The sequence below is a fragment of the Mytilus trossulus genome, chromosome 5, assembly GCF_036588685.1.
Source record: "Mytilus trossulus isolate FHL-02 chromosome 5, PNRI_Mtr1.1.1.hap1, whole genome shotgun sequence".
Lineage (NCBI taxonomy): Eukaryota > Metazoa > Mollusca > Bivalvia > Mytilida > Mytilidae > Mytilus > Mytilus trossulus.
The window spans coordinates 15,460,306-15,481,914 of NC_086377.1; the positions used below are offsets into that span (position 1 = coordinate 15,460,306).

The following is a 21,609-nucleotide window of genomic DNA, read 5'->3' on the forward strand; positions in this document are numbered from 1 at the left end:
TTCAGTTCCCAGATTCTTAAAAATTCAATAATTAATTGTGACTTTTCTATTAGCTATTATTGTGTAAAGTATTTTCTATTAGCTGTGTAAAGTTTACTTGCTCGGTTTTCCCAGGGGCGTTGACTAAGCTTGAATGTTTTGGTTATAGTGCGGAACTAAAATACTAAGCATGATAAATAAATTTTACTTTTGTACTCTAAATGCATCCGTGTGCTCTCATTCAAATGCATCATTGGTATTGTATATGCATATGGTATAGTTATCTACAAATAAAAAGAAGTATATGTGTTTAATTAAGAATTCAAGACAGAAGTAAATTTCGGATGCAAATTATTCGTCAAATATGAAGAATATAAATATAAAATGACTTGGAATTAGTGTCAATTAATAGTTATTCCACAAGGACGCGGTGTGTCAGTGTTATATCAACCCGATGGCCGGATGCCAGAGAGTAATTTAACACTGACACACCAAGTCTGATTGGGATAACTATTTTACATCCCAGCTGTTTTAGATTAGACGAAAAACCATTTACTATTCATAAAATCTAGTTTAGAACGTTACACAACCATTATAATATACTTTATATATTACTATATGATGTTTACCCTTTATGACCCCCACACACGATGAGTAGATATCAGACAATGCCAATTCGCCCCACTTTTTAAAAAGTGTAAAATAAAATTGAACAATCAGTCTGAAAACTTATTTATTAATGAAAAAGGTTTAAACACCACTGAATAAAGGTCTGAGAACTCGCCCTACTTATAAAATGATCTTGCTTCCTTTAAGTATGTCAAATTATAATTAGTTCGTATCCAGTCGTCCTGGTGTAGTGGTATGTGTCGTGGGTTGATATGCTAAAGGTCTTGAGTTCGAATCCCAGCATATACACTGGATTGTTCTACGTGAATTTTGATAGATAGTCTTTTCCGTATAATTAATTAAAAGTTTTATAGTGGATTTGACATTCCCGCCAAAATGTTACAGATCAAAGGAAAGCATGCATAACAAAGAAACTCAAACTGGGTTGATCTGATAGGGGTGATCCGGTTCAGATCACCCCTGTTAGAATAAAGGAGCTGGGATGTAGTGTGACAACTCTCCATCTAATTGACATTTTTTAAAGGAAAACTATTATAGGTCAAATGCTTAATGATAGATGACAATCACACACACACTAAATTCTTTACAGGTTTGTTACAAACACAAGTATGTCACAGAGTCTGGAGGAGTAAATTATGATTTTGGATGTGCACAGCTAGAGGTATGTCTATTAATAACAATACAATGTAAAAGAGTGATGAAAGATACCAAAGGGATAGTCAAACTCATTAATCGAAAATAAACTGACAACGCTATGGCTAAAAATTAAAAAAAAAAAAGACAAACAATAGTACACATGACATGACATATAAAACTAAAGAATGAGCAAAACGCAACCCACCAAAAAATAGGGGTGATCTCAGGTGCACGTGTTCCGGAAAGGTAAGCAGATCCTGCTCCACATGTGGCACCCGTCGTGTTGCTTTTAAGTGACTGTTCGATTGCATAAACTACTTAAAAATGGGAGATTACAAAATACAGTTCTAAACGTGAGACAAGAACTTAATTTGCCATGCCGGTACGCCAAGGTCGGAATTGTGTAGGGAAAATATCACATTATAAATGTACTACAAATTTTTAATCATAAAATTATTTTGATGTGATATTTTGTCTCTAATAAATATAAAATTACTTCAGAATTTTAATTCAGTAATTTTTAATCAATGTCGCAAAAACATCTCTTAGTTTGGTAGATAGATTTAGAACACATTTTGTAAGAGGCCAATGGTGAGCTTATCGTATCTTCTCTTGAATGAATACAGTAAACTTGTATGCACATATATTGAAAGTGAACATAAGTATAAAAATAAGCAGTCAGAAATAAACAAATTGCGTGTTATCCATGTTATCGTTTTGCTCTCTTTCGAAACACAATATTTCAGACATGTAATCACCTGATTGGATCTATTTTTGGACGAAGGTCAGAGGGTCATCACCTCACTTGCTCCACCTGCTGTAATACTACTAGGCTTTGCAATCAGGATGTTTCATGTTCGGGTGTGACCCCTACAAGTAAGTATGCTAACTTGTATTTCCTATCATTCGATGACAGTCTTGATTTAAGGAGTAAAGTAATATAACTCTAGGCATATAGAAAGACAGATTTCCTTTTTTCATTGATTTTTAAGAAGCTGTAATCTAAAACATTCGATAAAATATTTGTAATTTGAATTTCACTAATCATTTGAATCTTTTGGAAATATGATCACTAATATTATGTTTTTCTCAACAATAATGTCAATGAATGTGATGATTTAAAAAAGAGCCTGTAGTAACTTCAAAAGTAAAATCAACAAAATACTGAACTTTAATGAGAATTTAAAACCCTTATTAACTGGTGAAATCATAAGCTCAAACCAATAAATCGAATGGATAACAACTGTCATATTCCTGACTTGGTACAGGCATTTTCTTATGTAGAAAACCAGCCTTGTTGTGTGCTTAATATAAATTGAACATATTGGTACAAAACCCAAAATCAATTAAATGTTCAAACAAGATTATAAACATCACAAATTCTGGCTTCCTTTGTAATGCATTTCATGCATACATATGATTTGTTATGATTGAAGTATTTCGTTTCAACATGATTTTTTTTGTCAGACTATAATAAATTGTTTCTTTCCATTATATTTAAATGTAAAAAATGTTTACATGTTATGTTTTGACAAAGAAAAATTGTCTCTAACATTACTATAGATTTCAGAAATGTGGTTTTCATTCAAAATTCATCCTTCACATGATAGCTAATGAACAAATTGCCTTTTCATTGATTTGAAATACAACCGATAATTTGCGAAATATATCTCTTACTCATATAAAGTGTCCATTTCAGGTGTGTGAAAGATAACGTTAATAGAAATAATTAAGAAATAAACAACTGAATTCCAAGCTTTTATATTTTTTAAACAGAGGATTTTGAAATATACGTTATTTTTATTTCCCATGCAGACACAAACCTCCCACGTGATTGTTCTGATATTGAAGTTAAAAGTCATGCAGACGGTGTATACACTATTTATCCTGACGGGCGACAAGCTGTTCCTGTATATTGTGATATGACAACTAAACACTTCAGATGGACAGTAAGTATCGCTTGTTTTGATGCACATTTAATGCTACACCCTCAGATGACCTCCTTAAAAACATTTATAAATTATACGCTCTGCACTGGCTAGTTGCATTATGCTTACAAAAACCCATAAACACCCATTATACTTCGAAAAGCGTATTGAATACTGAATACCCTATTTATCATTATTAACCTATAATACATTGATATCTGGTGCTTTTGATTGTTCATAAAAACTGCCAACATTCAGACTGCGATATCTACCCAAAATATTCGAACGCGGATACCTTTTTAATATTACTTAGAAACATTGCAACCAAAACATCTGTTTAACCCAACAACTACAAGACATTTAACTAATAATCTCCTGGCGTTCAGTCGAACAACAGGTAGTTTTGTTTAAAGGCAGAAATCTCGCGAGAATACAAGTGCATTGGTAGACCTACCCGGCGTTGGTTTGTTAGATCAAGAATATCATAAACAGATATATTTGATTGTCTTAAGAGAAATGGAAGAGCATTAAGTTTTCAGAATATATTCGATTACTACAACTTGGACCTTATACATTCCATAAGATTGTTTATGAACGACATAATAACTTACCTGATATCCTGAATTGAAGTGCATGAGAAAGGGAGAGAGATCACGATGGATCGAATAGAAACAAACTTGACTAAAACGCGTAAAAGTATATATTTTAATGTATGTTTTGACAGATTATACAGAGAAGAATAAATGGATTTGTTGATTTCTACCGAGGATGGTCAGCCTACAAAGAAGGTTTTGGTAATGTTAACGGTGAATATTGGTTGGGTACGTATCAGTAAAGAGATGTGAAATGTTAATGACCAGAAACTTTACAAAGTAGTCTTTATCTTTTTTTGTAACGTTGCATTTATTGTACAGTTGAATATTATCATAAGCAAGCAATACGCCCAGAGATTCAAATTAACTTGATAATACTTCCTAGTGGACCTGAATGTGTGGAAAAGGTTTTTATTTTAACATCTGCGCAGTGAATTCTTTTTTACTTTTCTCGGAACAATTTCTCATGAATTTCCCTAGCCATCAAATAAAATTACATATCGTGTTGCTTCTGTGTGATTTAGGCTTTTCCAAAAATCTTATGGAACATATCACATCATCAATGATGAAACATTTTTTTTAGCTAAAACATAATAATGGTTTCATTGAGTGGAAGTTCATATACTTGCGTATGAAAATATTTGGACAGATGTTGGAATGCATAAAAAACTAATTGTACAGTAGTCAATTTGACATTCCTTCTGTCATGTTGTTAACTTTTGATATATTTGTTGACAGCTTAACACATGTCAGGCAGTTTTCATAGTTTCATCTGATTTATATTTATGTATCTATAACAAGTAAACGCCTTATATATCATCTGTATAGACATGATGCATGAAGTATTTATCAATGTTGGGATTTAACAACTTTGATTGTTTAGGGGGCAGGATTTGAAGATGTATTAAACATCCATTCGAAAATATTTGTATTCAATCAATGCAATTTTGAACTTAAAGTTTGAAAAAAACTCATCATAACTACCAGAACTAAAATTAGTATATACGCCAGACGCGCGTTTCGTCTACAAAAGACTCATCAGTGATGCTCGAATCCAAAAAATTAAAAAGGCCAAACAAAGTACAAAGTTGAAGTGGATTGTGGACCAAAATTCATAAAAGTTTTGCCAAATACAGCTAAAATAATCTATGCCTGAGGTAGAAAAGTCTTAGTATTTCAAAAAAATTAAAAAAGGATAAACATTCTTGCTTTACTGTTTAGTTCAGCGAGAATGTCTATCCTATTCTTCTTCAGGCAACGATAACATCCATGAGATAACTTCCCATAGTAACCATGATCTGAGAATAGAATTAGAAGATTTTGATGGAAACATGAGATACGCAGAATATACAACTTTCAGTGTTGGTGACGAAGGGAGCGGCTACCGTTTGCTTTTGTATAACTACTCTGGAAACGCTGGTAGGTTGTGGTTAAAATTTTACATTCGAAACAAATATATAGATTTAGTGAGTCTTGCGTTATCAACATTACCAAACCAAAGAAAAAGACACGATTTTTTTTATGTAGAAAAATAACATTTTACACTTTCACATTACTTAAAACATCTTTCGTTTGCTCTTACTCATTCGTAATTATGTGTATTAGTTTCCCATCACCTTATGATTATTAACACACACTATGATGACGTTGTCAAGCCAATTTATCACTGGTTAGGTTATTCGAATATAAGTGTTTGATTAATGATCAACAGATCTGAAATGAGCAATTGAAAACAAAACGGAAACTAAGGTATTAATATTAAAGAGGAACGAAAGGTACCAAAGGGACAGTCAAACTCGTAAATCAAAAATAAACTGACAATGCCATGGCAAACAATGAAAAAGACAAATAAACAAACAATAGTACACATGACACAACACTTATACTATTAGTTAAATAGTGTGTTAGTTACCTAATACGATATAAAATCTCACCCTATATGAAATTTACTGACTCCGTATATATCGTATTAGGTCACTAGCACACAATGTATCGCATTTATCTTACTGACTATCTTTAGTTGTTGAATTTAAAAATCATACCATACCTTATTATTTTTACATTAATGTATTCATGTGTTCAATTTAAAGAACACCTTCTTCGATTGTTCCGCACACAAAAAACTAATGTCAACAATAACAATCTAATACCAAAAACATTGATATAACAATATTCAACAGAACTTCCAATGCATTTAAATAATCAGACAGGGTCAAAGTCAAAACTCCACTACTAACCGAGGATTGAAATAAGCCCCGTCTTCCTACTAACCTAATATGAAATATACACGGTCTTCACGCGGACGCTTTTAACCAATCACATTCCTAGACATTTATAGGAGGTATGATGAAATGCCAGTCATGCAAAGATTTAATAAGAGTAGCCTTATTTCAGAAATTATAAAACACGAATACGTAATACACTTGGCACTTATTTTTAATAAAGATATGGACATATGAATATGAAAACGTAAAAGATTAAGAGTATTCGTAATATTTGCTGAATGTTCTAGTATCCTACATATTGCATCCTTAAAGTTGTATCAATATTTTTAGCAAATGTCTGACTATTTTTTGTCTATCTGACGATTTAGCCTTTTTCAATTGATTTTTATAGTTCGTTTTTATGTTGTACTGTTAAACCACTGTCCCAGGTTAGTGGGAGGGTTGGGATCCTGCCAACATGTTTAACCCCGCCACATTATTTATGTATGTGCCTGTCCAAAGTCAGGAGCCGGTACTTCCGTGGTTGTCGTTTGTTTATGTGTTACATATTTGTTTTTCGTTCATTTTTTTACATAAATAAGCCCGTTAGTTTTCTCGTTTGAATTGTTTTACATTGCCTTATCGGGGCCTTTTATAGCTGACTATGCGGTATGGGCTTTGCATTGTTGAAGGCCGTACGGTGACCTATAGTTTTTTTAATGTCTGTGTCGTTTTGTTTTTTTGTGGATATTTGTCTCATTCGCAATCATTTTTTTATATAATAGATTTGAATAAAACTGTCTCATTTTGGAAAACATGCACCAAAATGTGGTCTTTTCATAAACGATGATGTTGATATTGTAAAAAAGAGATGACAGAAGCTGTTTCAATTATCAGTATTTAAGGACAAAGGAGCACATTATCACCAATAAAAACATGTGGCCTGTATCCCTGTTTGATAATTGCCCATCCAAAATACTGTGTCATGAGTGTTTTTCACGAATAAAATTTTATCTATCTCCGTTCAACAATTTTAAAATAAGGACATGTAGAAAGATTGCCAATGAGATAACTACATCCACAGGAGTTATATTACAAAGATATACGCATTTATAGGTAACCATACAATCTTCAACAACGAAAACAAAACGAATATAGTCAGGTTAAACCTCCACCACCACCCCAATCCCCCACATGAAAAATGTGTAATAGTTTAAAGGAAAAATCCAAATGGCCAACTTCCAAGAAAACAATTTATGACAAAATATAGAAAGGAAATTATTTAAACAAAGAAAACCACTAAATTAAAGGCTTAGGACAGGAATATACAGAAAAAATATGTGTTGAAGCTCAACCCTCTTTCTAACCCACGACAGTGGTGAAACAGCATGTGTATATAATGTAGATGGTTTAACTCAATAGATCGGTACGATTAGCATAAAACAAGTGACATATTTAAAAACAATAGATACAAAGCACTAATTTAAGTGTTTTTGTAATACTGACGGAGCTAGTTGAAAGCGTCTTCAATTGTGTTCCTGTTATTTTATTTGCGGTTCCTCCATCGTTTACAGCAAATATAATCTCATCATAAAGCAATGTTTGCATTGTTATGCCCCACATCCGATACCACCTACGATAGTAGAAGGGCATTGTGTTTTCTGGTCTGTGCGTCCGTTCATGCATTCGTCCGTCTGTTCGTCCGTTCGTTCGTTCGTCTGTCCATTTTCAAGTTAAATTTTTCGGTCGAAGTAGTTTTTGATGAAGTTGAAGTCGAATCAACCTAAAACTTAGTATATATGTTCCTTATGATATGATCTTTTTAACTGTAATGTCAAATTAGAGATCTGACCCCCGATTTAACGGTCCACTGAACATAGAAAATGATAGTGATAGTGGGGCATCCGTGTACAGGGGACACATTCTTGTGTATATTTTAGAAAGATATTTTCCTTCGGTATAGGTGACTCCTTAGTACACCACAATGGTATGAAGTTCACTACATTTGACAGGGATAATGATCCAAATACGGCTAATAACTGCGCAGTTTTGTTTAAAGGAGCATGGTGGTACCATTCAGGTTGTCTTAATTCAAATCTAAATGGCAAATACCTTGCGGGACACCACCTTTCAAGGGGTGACGGTATTAATTGGTATCACTGGAAGGATTTTTACTACTCACTAAAGTCAACAAAGATGATGATTCGAAAGTATTGATGATCAAATTATTTTATTAAATTGATGAATGAGTGAATTCATTCAATATTTATTAGTTGTCATTTATAGTCCTATTCTCCTTACAAATCGAATCCAAAAACATGGTTTTCATTACACATGTTTTCATAATATTAACAATATTATATATGGTCTTTTATTTATCTTTTGCGGATGTTGCGGTGTTGCCTTTACTTATTGTCTAATTAATATATTTCATATCAATAGAAACGCATCACATCTTTTTTTTTAGCTGACGTTCTATTGCATAAACATTATTAAAAAGCAAAATGTAAATGAGTTTAAAATGATAAAACGAATACGACTTTGATTTTTATTTTTTTTAAGGAATAATTGTTTGAAGACCAAAGTGAGAATGATTTTTAACTCCGATTTTTGATTCTTGATTTTTGTTTTTGAAATCTCAATTGTCACTACTGTACACTTAGCAGAAATGCAAAAAAAACAAACATAATAGATTATACAAATTTGTTAAATCTAATAAATTTTAAGCATAACCTTTACAAAACCTATTCAGTAAAAAGAAATTATCGGTGTTTCCCAAATGTCTCTATACTTTATATAAAAGCTCTTCTAAATCTCTTTTCATTTTTTGCACATTATTTTCTATGTATTTTCTAATGTATTATCATAATGATTGAAATGTTCAAAGTATATGTACTTTCCTCCAATTTACCAACTTTGTTGTATTGAAAGAATAAGGATAGCTGATATGTTTTTGTAAAAGAAAATCAGAGGGATAAAAGATATTATTCGACAAACCAAAAAAAGAAGTCCAATACAAACGAGAAAAGTAACATGACCATAAAAAAACAATCGAAAGACAATCAAAAGTTAAAAAGCAATACAAAGGAATCTAAAGATTTGTCACCATGAACCAAGCAAAATAAGAATTACATTTTGCTGCAACCACTTTCTAACGCAAATTGTAGCATACGTGATCTGTGTTTGCCTATGTGTTTACATAGTTCAATGGCTATGCCCGCTGCATATTTTAGTATATAGCTTCAAGTATCGCATGGCCCCTATGTGTCTTACCAACATACTTCAATTTCCATTAGCGCTTAGAATTCAGACCCTTCTTTCCATTTGACTAGTTTTGCAGAACTTACAGTCATTAAGTGTCCCTTATATGCATTACATATTACTTGCTTGTTATACAAAGCCTGAAAGGAAAAAAAACTTTTAAGTTTACTGGAATGTAAGAATATGGTGTTTATCATGTCCAAGCGTAAATCGCTTGCTTAATTGGAACATCAAGACGTTTGAATACTCTGTTCTGTCGGAATAAGAATTATAAAGTGTCACATATATATGATAAAGAAGAAAGAGATACGCCCTCTACACGTATGAAAAGTTTTTTACAAAATCTAAGGCATGAGTCTGTAGACGACTAGTTAAAAAGTTATGATGTCTAACACCTATTCAACATATCCCACTTTCCTGTCGAATTCAGTAATCAAACCTCTCGTTTTTGCAAAACTTACTTGTAATCATTAACTGTATCTATGTTCTTGTCCTTTTTATGTATGAAATAGTCGTAAATGAACACCAGCAACTAGTTACCAATCGGGTTTTTTTGTAACACAGACTCCTTAAAATTTAAAACAAAGTTTGAATCCCAAGCAAACATAACAAATGTACACATGTATAGTATTGCGCGGGTTCAAAACAACCTTACTGGTGTGTATTAAACATTTATCATTTGAAGAAAACATAAGCCCCGCTCGAATAGGTTGATGCAATCAAAAAAGTATCAACATATTTCTAAAGATTCACATTTACAGTTACAAGAATAAATGACATGTCCTGTTTAGTATCCCTTGCAAAAATGCAGTCAAGAAACCAAACCAAAGTTAATGACGAAGAAGAATCTTGTTTTCCGAACTTAGATTTTTGAAGAAGTAGAGCATTTAGCTACACAACGGTTGTAACAATTGGAGCAAAACTACCGTCACGAAAAATACCTGGTTATATCCCTAGTCTTAAATTTTGGTGTCACAGTAGCTGATTATCCATCTGTTTTTTTTCTAGCTTAAACAGTGCGTTGTATGTCTATTTTTGTTTGACGTTTGGAATTGACGTGCATCCCTGAGTACCTACTCTCTGTTTGTTGGTTTAAACACGCAACCAACGACTATAGATTTATAAATTAAAGTGCGCTGACCAAATTGCAATTCTGTATCTCGTTGCTTACAAAATTCGTTCACAATTTGTAATCTAAGTGTTTGAAGCGTCAAATATATACCGTTTGAATGGTTTTACACCTAGTAATTTTGGAGCCCTTTATAGCTTGTTGTTCGGTGTGAGCCAAGGCTCCATGTTGAAGGCCGTATATAGACCTAAAATCTTCCTATATCTATTGACTTAAACTTATAAATGTTTTTTTAATATGTAAGCCTACATTTTGAGATTGCCCTTAACAAATCAAGCTATCTTTCTGTTTGGGGCATAAAATAATGAAAATAGTTCTTCTATCATTGAAATTTGCACATAAACATACATTTTGATACATTGTTTATCAGATTTTTGTCTTATTGAATTATAAGATTTCAGTTACTCGACATAAAACTAATAGTTATCAAAGGTACCAGAATTATAATCTTAATAATTTTTGAACTAGTTCACTGTTTTTCAGTCGACAAAGACATTCATGTGACTCGCAGTTAATATTTTACAACATTATTATGCTTTAAACCTTCTTATAATAATTATGATCTGTTTCGTCTTAAAAACTTTTTTTTTTTTTTTAAATATTTTGCCTAAAAATTTTGGCAGGAAATAATATTAATAATTGAATCAAAGACCATTGATAAAATGTACCATGGAAATTACGGGGCGCCGAATGGGACTCTTGTGGTTTTGTTCTCGAAATTCAATTTTGTACGGACAAAAGTGACTTTTGTTAAAAAAAAATGAGTTTAGTTTAACAAAATTTGTAGCAAACTACAAATTTAAAATTTTGTCATACAAAATTATCTTTCAGTGGACAAAAGTCATTTTTGTTACCTAATTTGAAAATTGGGCGACAAAACTCAATTAGTATTGTTTGAATTCTGTGAACTAATTTGCATACAAAATCGACTTTTGCTACACAAAATTGATTTTTGCTACACAAAATTGACTTTTGTGAGACAAAATTGACAAAATTGACTTTTGTGAGACGAAATTGCTAAAATTGACTTTTGTGAGACAAATTGACAAAATTGAATTTTGTCTCACAAAAGTCAATTTTGTCTCATAAAATCAATTTTGTCTCACAAAAGCCAATTTTGTCTAACAAAAGTCAATTTTGTCTCACAAAAGTCAATTTTGTCGTCACAAAAGTCAATTTTGTCGTCACAAAAATGAATTTTGTAATCACAAAATTGAGTTTTGTCGTGACAAAATTGACTTTTATGAGACAAAATTGACTAAATTGAATTTTGTCTCACAAAACTCAATTAGGTCTCACAAAACTCAAATTTGTGTCCCAAATTCAATTTTGTCTCACAGAAGTCAATTTTGTCTCGCACAAACGACTTTTGTGTTTTAATTTCGATATCAGGTAACAAAAGTCAATTCTGTATGCAAATAAGTTTATATTTGCATACGTTTTTGACAAAATTGACTTTTGTCATGACAAAAATGAACTTTGTCATCACAAAAATGAATTTTGTTATCACAAAAATGAATTTACAAAATTGAAGTTCTAATAAAACAAGTCTGTATCACATAGTTTTGTTAGACAAACATGATTTTGTTATGACAGAATTGAATTTTGTACAAACCACAAGAGTCCCATTCGGCGCCCCGTAGAAATCGCCTTTTCTCGCTAGTCTTAATACTTACTTATTAAATGGATGTATGCAAAGAAAGACAACAATGACAATATTGCATCTCATATATCCCATTGAACCGAAAATCTAGGACACAATTGATACTAGAAGGACTGCTACTTACTTGATCTTTTCCTCAATATTGACACAGATGAGCGACTTCACACCAAACAAAATGATAAATGGAATGATTTCTACCGGCATTTTGCATTTGCGCAATCTGCATTTCATTTGCGCCGATTTTTTCTTTCATTTGCGCCGATTTTTTTTCATTTCCGCCGATTTTTTTACAGGTAAATAACAGGTAAATTACAGGTGAAATGATATAAGAAGAATTGGTATGAGTGCCAATGAGACAACTCTCCATCCCATAATGTTATTTTCATTTATCATTAAAGACCTCTTCCGTTAGCCAGTTGTACATATGTTATGAATTGTCAATCATAACATGCATATAACTGTTGTCTCCTGTTTTAAATCAAAATGTAAAAACCTAAGATAAAAGCACTTTGTTCATACTAAAATGACGAATAAAAAATATATGTACAGCATCTAAATCCATAAAAACGGCATACATTCAAAGGATAAATCTGTTTTTGCCGAGTATGTATAGTAGGCAGCACATCTAATATATTCCTTTTTTATGATTTCGTCTCTTCTATATTTGGCGTAATTGTCGATAAAGAAGGCCATATTTTCTTTGTCTGGCATACGTACTGGTGGGGGCATTTCTAGAGTTTGCATTTTCTCACGCAGCTATTAAACCAAGAGTTCCACATGGTGAAGTTGAAATCATCCCTTGGTTAATTTTATGGTAGCCATCACGAATTGGTTGACCGTTTTGGAATGTGTACTTGTACGTTGTCTACGAATGTATGAAATTTGTCATCAGAAGGAGCGAAGCGTCAGACAATGCCAAACGTGAAGCAGTCAACGATTTTATTTAGGGAAAGGAATGGTGACCCGAAACATTGGGATAGCCATTTACCAATTGCAATGTCACTTCATTTGTCTTTATACTCTGTGCTCGGCCAATTTAAAAGTATGAACTTATATTCAACTTACCTGTAAATCCAATTAGGAAAAAAATAAAATCGGCGCAAAGGAAAAATTGAAATCGGCGAAAATGAAAGAATGAAAATTTTCAAAATCGGCGCAAATGTCATACGCCCATTTCAACTTTCCAGTTATCAATTTCCCATTTCTCAGCAGTAACATACCATTTGCTCCTTCGTTTGTTGTTTACATATCTCAGTTGCATAGTTAATAACCACTTCGGTGTTAACATGTATATCAAGTATAAGCGGATAACATTAGCCATGTTTTTTTTAAATTTTGGGTCAGCAATGTTTTTCACCTTCGTTTGGTTTTCTTTGATAGTTTATCATTAGCGTCACTGATGGGTCTTATGTAGACGAAACACGCGCCTGGCGTTATAAATTATAAGTCTGGTGCCTTTAATAAATATTGGCTTGTCGTAATGTTCTATTGTATTGTTTATATTTGACCATTTCTCTGTCCTATATGTTCTTCTATTTTTGTGTATGGTAGTCCTGTCTATGAATGTAGTGTAGCTTTTTTAGTGTAATATCTAACATTGTCATTAAAACGGAAAGTTTGGCTAGCCACAAAACCAGATTCAACCCACCATATTTTTCTAAAAATGTCCCGTACAAAGTCTTAAAAATGGCTTATAGTATCTTATAGTTCGTCTTTGTGTGTGTTGCATGTTAGTGTTGCTGTTGTGTCGTTGTTTTCCTCTTATATTTGATGTGTTTCCCCGAGTTTTAGTTTGTAACCCGGATTTGTTTTTTCTCAATCGATAAATGATTTTCGAATAGCGGTATATTACTGCTGCCTATATTTAGTTATGGGAATTCTGAATTTATTAACTGTTAGGAATTAGTTTCTTCACTGAATACCTAAGCAAGATAAATTCAACTGTATACATGAACATTTTGGTGCTTATACTTGTAATGTCAAGAACATGTACTCCAAAATTTTCTACGATTAAAAGTATCTGATATATATATAAATAATTATCAAAGGTACTAGGATTATAATTAAGTACGCCAGACGCTCGTTTCGTCTACATAAGACTCGCCAGTGACGCTCATATGAAAATAGCTAAAAATCCAAACAAATAGAAGTGCATTTATAAAACATTGTAGTACACTCAGGATGTTTTGCGCTTGTAAAATATTATCTCTCTCAGCTGAGACTTATGCTTGCCTGAAATTCTTTTTTGTGTTGTATTTTAGAAAAACCTGTCGTGGTAAATATATTCCCGTGTTTATTTCTTATAACAACATAGTTTTACAATGTTAAATAGATTATGCTTTATTTTTGGTTACTGGACATTACCCAAACAACATTCACTACCGTATTAAAAATCTTAAAGATACAGAACAACTGTATTTAAAGAATACAGCTGTTTGAGTCTAACAGATCCCCAAACAACAAAACCCCTTTTTCCGACGTAGTCGGTATAGTTTCGGTTTGTGCCCTTTGAACTCAAGAACGCTCAACTATGGCAACATAATACGCATGCTCGAAAATCCTTTCTGTGATTGGACAAAATGCTGTCATGGTGGGTTATTTGGTTGTGTTTGAAAAAAAACGTCTCGTTATTTATATCGTGATGGAAAGCAAGTGAAAACTATAAATGTTTGAACTAGATATTTCAAAGATTTTTATTTTTATTAAAATAATTGTTTCTCCAATAGCTCTTTGCATCCGTGACAGCTGTTTATTTGGGACAATTATATAATTTTCAGTGTAAATTTTGTTGTACGAACGTACATGACTTTTAGAACGCAACTACGCATGTGATCTAACCGTACAACATTAGAACGAACCATAACATCAAGTTCAAGCAGGCTTAACTTATTCGATTGATACACATAGAAAGTCATATAACAAAAACACAGAGTGGACGTCGACGGCTACTTGTATATTCCAGCAACAAATTATACCATGTACATATCTGAGAGTACTCGCAGTTATTGACAGCTTGTGCAAAGCCACTAACAACTAATAAAAAAATCTTGCATCTAAGGCTAAAGGCCATGGTATATGAAGGATGAAATACAATTCAAATGAGAAAACTATCGATCTAATTTAAAATAAAATAATTCACGAAAAACAAATAATATATGGCAGACATGAACCACGACACGATTATTGACCAAATTTACCTATTGCTGAAATTGCATTAATAAGAGTATAGGTTGTATGACCAAATCTAGACTAGTTTAAAACGAATTGAAAAACAACGAAAAATAATTCCACAATTTAAACCTGTTATTGATCAAAATTCAATAAATTGATTAAAGTTAAATCAATGAATTGATCAAAGATGGTTATCCATGTGACTTTATCCTCATTGGATTATTGGTATATTTTTTCGAATTATAAAGATTTAAATTGAGCTTAACTTCACATTGAACAATCATGTCCATTGGAATGTTGCACGAAGACTTCGCTTATACATTTGTACGTTCATAAGTTAAATGGGGGGATATTTCGCACATAGAGATAAGTCCTCCGATCATTACTGTCCGTTATAGTACAAGTGATTTAACCGACCATCCAGGTGGTCTTTGACTTCCGTGCTTTCTGTCGTAATAGTCTTGTACTTTTAACATATATATGGATACGAGTACGCATGGACCGTTAATAAAATATTGTTTTGATTTTTGTTCACCCGCGGAATGCATGGGTACTGATAATTAAAATATGTCCTCGAAATGTCTCGAAATGTTCGCATCTTGGATATGAGTGCAATTACTATGCAAACTTTGATTAATATTGAAATATTGAAATACAAGTCTTTCATGTTATCATAAAAATCAATATTATTGGTTTTTTTTAAATATCTATATATCAATGTGAATTGTTTCCTTGCAATTAGTAAAACTCATTTGCAATGAAATAGAATAACAAGCCTATCGAATTAACGCGAATGATAGTCTCCACATTTTAAACAAATTAATTTTGGCACAATTGGTACATCTCAACAAATAAATAGCATTGACATGGAAGCCATATGGTTCTTTCGAGCGTGTCAGTTTGAATGTGTCGTTCAAAGAATGTAAATTCCTTAACTTAAAAAAAAAATAGACTTTACATATCCTTAAATCATACATAAAAATCATATGTGTCGATTTTTAACTAAAAGTTATATAATTATATATAATCTATGTAAAAATAAAATCAAAATCAAAATGTATATGGCATACATATTACCACTGCTAAAAATTATAAATGTGCTATTCATATGCATTTTCAATCGATAGGCAAAACTTTAACAGTTTTGTACTTGCTGTCCACGAGTCAGTTTTATATGGCACTATGTAAACTATTTAAAGATTTTGGACGATATTCAGTATCAATGTGACATAGATACTTGATGGCTTTCTTTACTTCGAGTATTTTGTAACATACAGTATTATTAATTTGTTCTCGTTCTTAATATTCATTAAATATATGCCACTAGATCTAAATCATGCAACCCCCAAGGGTGACTGGGGTATAGAAATATAGTCACTTGGTCTTCTCCCGACCGGCAGTAAAACGCTTGCCGAAGTGGGGCGTCCGTTTGGCTGTGTGGGATGTATCAAGTTCGCAGTCACGTCCGGTCAGAAGGGGGACGTTAAATCCGATGCCTCGTGTAAAAAGAGTGCCACGCTCTTTGCACGTAAAGAACCCTTGCAACAACTCTTTTGAGGGGTCCGTAGGTGGCCTGTTGCAAGGCAAAATTGCTGTCCCTATCTAATATACCCTCCTTTTCCGGTGGCAGTCCAAATTTCCAAATTCGACCATCACCCCAGATGGTGTATCAACCTACCTATTGTATTTTTTGTGAACTTGTTCTCGTCCTGAATATGCATGAAATATTTGCCACTGGACGTTAAGCAACCATCAATCAATCAATCAATCTAAATCATGCAGCATTCATCTTTACAACTATAATAAGATTTATCACGATGATCTAGGTGTCTTCAATAAACGAACATAAAAAAATAAGCTTTTGTAATGGAGACAGCAATCCCACAAACAAAAACAGATATTGCATATAAATGTTTTATTCAAAATGTATATCAAATAACTTAATATAATAAAGGAATTCTTGTTGTGATATTACAGGGGTGTAGTTATTATTAAGGCAGTTACAAAATGTATGTATTTGTATAAGATATTTTACCAAGTAAACAATATTAGGTATTTAATAGTTTGTCTCCCTGACGCTTAGTGTCCTGAAGTAGGGGCCTGTTGGATGTACCCATTTGGATGCACGGGATGTATAGTACATACTATGCATTCCCTCTTGCATGAAACGGAGTGTTTACTCCGACTTTTCGTGTTTGAATAGTGCCACGATCTCTGTTTCTTACATAACTCATCCAGCATACGTCCTAGATCACAAAACATAGGAATACAACATTTGGAAATGGGGACTGGGGTGCATGCCAATTTCAAAGGCCATTATAATTTAAAGTCTTTATTTTTTCTGTAATCTGGGACTTGAAGGATAAGCAAGAAGTTTTTCTTGAGTGTGAAATTTATAAAGATTTACAATATAATCTATTTTTTTATGTAATGATCAACGTTTACAAGCTGTTCAAACTTTGATTATTGGTACCCTGGTACAACGAGAGATCAAAAACAAATTCAAAGTATAGGTTGTGTGGTTCAAAAGTAGGTAAAACACTACACTAGTAGTGTATTACTTGCACACAGGAACATTGTATATTCTTCAGGTGGTATTATATTGATACCCTACTTTTTATCATAAAAAATAGACGTCATTGCATTTGCTGGTAGTTAATCTTGTGTCATGTCATCTTTATTCTTGTACTTGTCCGTTGATATTTATTGTATTGACTTGTTATCGGGTGAAATGATAAGTCAAGAGAGTTGATATTACGTCATTTGGGGTCAAAAAGAATCTTCCAATCAGTACATTGACCAAAATTCTTAAAGATCGATAATTTTATTTAATGTAATACCGAAAAAGATAACCCTTATTTACAAGACGAAACTAAGCAATTAAACATCCAACGTAAATTGGTAGAATGACATGTATTGTAAAAGTTGTGTTATTTAATGCTATGGTGGTATATATTTTAATTGACTTTTGTACTGCGTGCGAGCAACGGTCAAATTTTTGTGATATTGAAAGCTGGTCGAATTGGAGTGCATGCAATGCCACGTGCGGAACTGGAGTACAAAAAAGAGAGAAATTTATGTGTTGTCAGCCGAAATCATTGACAACATGTTTGAGTACTTGTAACATTTCTAGCAGTTGGTGGCAGAAGAATGCCGTCGAGGACAAGACTTGTGGCGTCTGTAAGAATGGAGGAGTATTTGATGCCACACGAAATCGATGTAAATGTCCTATAGGCTTTGTTGGAAGTTGCTGTAATGGTGAGTTTTGTATAAAAATCAGCTCTAAACGAGTCATCTTTTATTATGAGATTGTCCTGGTATCTATGATGAGTTTATTTGTTGTATTAAAAATATTTTTTCCGTTTTTTACTTCCCACATGACTTGTATAAACACATTTAATTTAACTCGCGTAGAAACAGTAGAACAGAAAACTTGAATATTCTCCCATTTCGACCTGATTTAAAGAATTGGATAAACAAATTTGACATTTTGTTTTAATTTTTAAGGAGAAATAAAAAAAAATGATGAAGTAAACTATAGAAAAATTTGCTTTCTGTTGTATATTTACACATAATATTTTACAGCAAACATAATTACTTGGTCCAGTCACATGTTTAAGTACATTTTCGGTTTCATTTCTTTTATACGGAATTCCGAGTTTTTTTATTGTAATATTGATAATCTACTGTTTCTATGTGCGCCGGTTACACGGCATAAATTATGATCAGAAATATAAATGCAAACAAATATATCGATCTGAAATTCTGATCATAATTTATTCCCGAAAGTGATTTATCCCAAACAGATGATTTCTTATTTTTTTGCATTGTTATCAAAATTTCAATAAAATAGCCAGACTTAGTTTTTGACGGAAAATGCCCTATGCCATCGTCGTCCGTCTACCTGTCGGTGTAAACTTAAAACATGTCCTTCACTATAACAACATCTTCTTTAATTGATTCGTACGGTTAAAGTGGTACCCAACACTTTGCTTAAAATTAATTTGGCTCGTTTAATTTTCATAAAATTTTGACTAAGTATTTACGTTAACCCTTTGACAAAAATAAAAAAAAATTAGAAAATTTGAGCCAACCGTTTTATCAGAAAAATTACACTGGTTATATCTGACTTTTCAGAGTTATCTCCCTGTAGGTACCACCTTAAATGAGTATTTTCTACAGTCTGTTTAGACAAAATATCTTGAGAGAGCAAACTCGATGTTGTTTTATTATTTAGTATCAGCATATAATTTTTGTTGTTCCAGATTTTAGTGTGTGCGGATTCCATCCATGTCAACATGGCGGCAAATGCACAACTAACGGACAGGGATACAACTGTACATGTACCCCGGGATATGCTGGATCGAACTGTCGGATAGGTACAATGTATTGTCAATATTTAAAACTAAACCATGATGAAAAAGTTAAAACTCTTCTTTATAAGCTACAAGGAACGTGAACACATTCGCTGAAATTTACACAATCTGTACGTTTGAGTTATCTTTTAAATTTCACTCCAAATTCATTTCTAGATATTTGTATAACTATTGTTATATTTTGAATATATGATACTTACTTATTTACTTACTTACTTACCTACATGATTATAATTTGATTAATCACATTCATTGACATTTTCAAGAAAAATCCTATGTAAACAAACAAAAAAGGAAGAATGTTCAATAACGATAAAATCAAGACACTCCAGTATAATATAATTAAGAAATAACTGTACTGTGTTTGAAAAGTTGCCACCGTCAATTGTGGATTTGACGGTCGCAAATCAGTTTTACTGGCGACTGTTCTTTTACTGGCTTTAAAAAGGGAATTATTAATGATTAAAAATATCAAGCTTTTTGTCAAGTGCGCTCTTCAAACGAGTCCAAAAGGATTAATATTTTCTGTAGCAGCTGATATAGTACAGTATATATATGATGTAAATCTGATAATCGCATTATCGGATTGTGTTTGTATAATTTACAAGAAAACAGCAGTTTATCTTTGTTTTACCAAATTATGACTTGATAAATTCTTGTCAAACTTGTCAACGTCACGGTTAATTCAGAATGACGAATTTGATGTTTCATTTTCAGTAACAAATCTTATCTCTTTTTGATAGATATTGATGAATGTGCATCAAATCCGTGTCAAAATGGAGGTAGCTGTAGAGATAAAGTCAACAAATACAGTTGTTCGTGTATAACAGGGTATACAGGAATCAACTGCCAAACAGGTAAACTTGAATATTGGCCATACTATACTATTGGTCTTATATGTTATTAGCATCAACACGCTTTTTCGTATTTACGAACACGAGTTTTAGATGTTTAGTTAAGAGCGTTTCGACATTATAGATAGTGTTTTTGGAAGTTTACACATATTTATATATAGGGGATTGGAAAACAAGTTATTACAACTTATATTAATCTCTTTCAACTTTGCAAGTGCGAGTGCTGCCTTGTAGTGGCATTAGCCTGCTCTTTTTCAAAATCTATAAGGGTGTCTTTTGCGTGCAAGATATATTGCTGTCTCTTAACACGGGTCAGCCATTTATTGTCTATTGACGGACTACCATACCTTCTCAAGACCATACACAGCAAATGGTATCAACAATGTTTTGTATTAATTTGTCAGTAAACTGATTTGAAATAACCGAAGTCTCACGTTGGTTTTAGCATAAACAACAAAAACAACTTAAGTATTTTTCCGATTTGTGTCGTTCGTTTGTCTGTGCATGATTTGTAAGTATGCAGCCACGTTCAGTCGGGATTGGGAATTTAAATCCGATACCTCGTGTATACAGAGAAGGCTCCATTCTAGATACGAAACCATGTTACAACTAGTTGAGGGGTCCGTAGCTTGCCTATTGCAATGCAAAATTACTGTCCCTTCCCTATATAAACCATATTTTCCAAATTTTAATGACCTTAAGCTGGAGAGTTGTCTCATTGGCACTCACACCATATCTACCTATAGCTATTAACACCGCACAGATATTTCGAAAAATGCCTTGAAAAATTATAACCAAGATAAAAACTATTTATAAAAAATTTGTAAGGGTTCCACGGAACACAGTGTCTCGCCTATTTTTGCTGTAAATTGCAGGCTCAACAACAATGAGGAAAAAAATCATTAAAAATATTCCTCTTGTTACTATTTTATGATTGTAAGAAAATCTAAGTCCATTTAAAAGTAAATTACAGAAAAAACAGAGTAATTTTTTTACAAACTTTACTTCTGGATTTAATCATATGATCATAAATAAGCTTCTGTCTGAGTTTGGTACAAACCCAGGATAGTTTAAGAAAGTTATTAAAATTTTAAAAACTTTAACCACAGAGTGAATGTAATGTTTCCCCGCAGAAAAAACTAAGTCCATTCAAAAGTAAAATATGGAAAAAACGGATTTATTTAC

General features: G+C 32.5%; 1 protein-coding gene across 1 annotated transcript; it reads left to right on the forward strand.

The window, feature by feature from the left end:
* The first annotated feature begins 1,165 nt into the window (after positions 1 to 1,165).
* LOC134717646 (neurogenic locus notch homolog protein 2-like) lies at positions 1,166 to 20,477 on the forward strand. The gene is made up of 7 exons (XM_063580141.1): positions 1,166 to 1,270; positions 3,898 to 3,994; positions 5,021 to 5,185; positions 7,934 to 8,039; positions 18,328 to 18,452; positions 19,460 to 19,573; positions 20,314 to 20,477. Exons 1-7 carry the CDS (start codon positions 1,166 to 1,168, stop codon positions 20,475 to 20,477), a joined length of 876 nt encoding a protein of 291 aa, XP_063436211.1.
* The last annotated feature ends 1,132 nt before the right edge of the window (positions 20,478 to 21,609 follow it).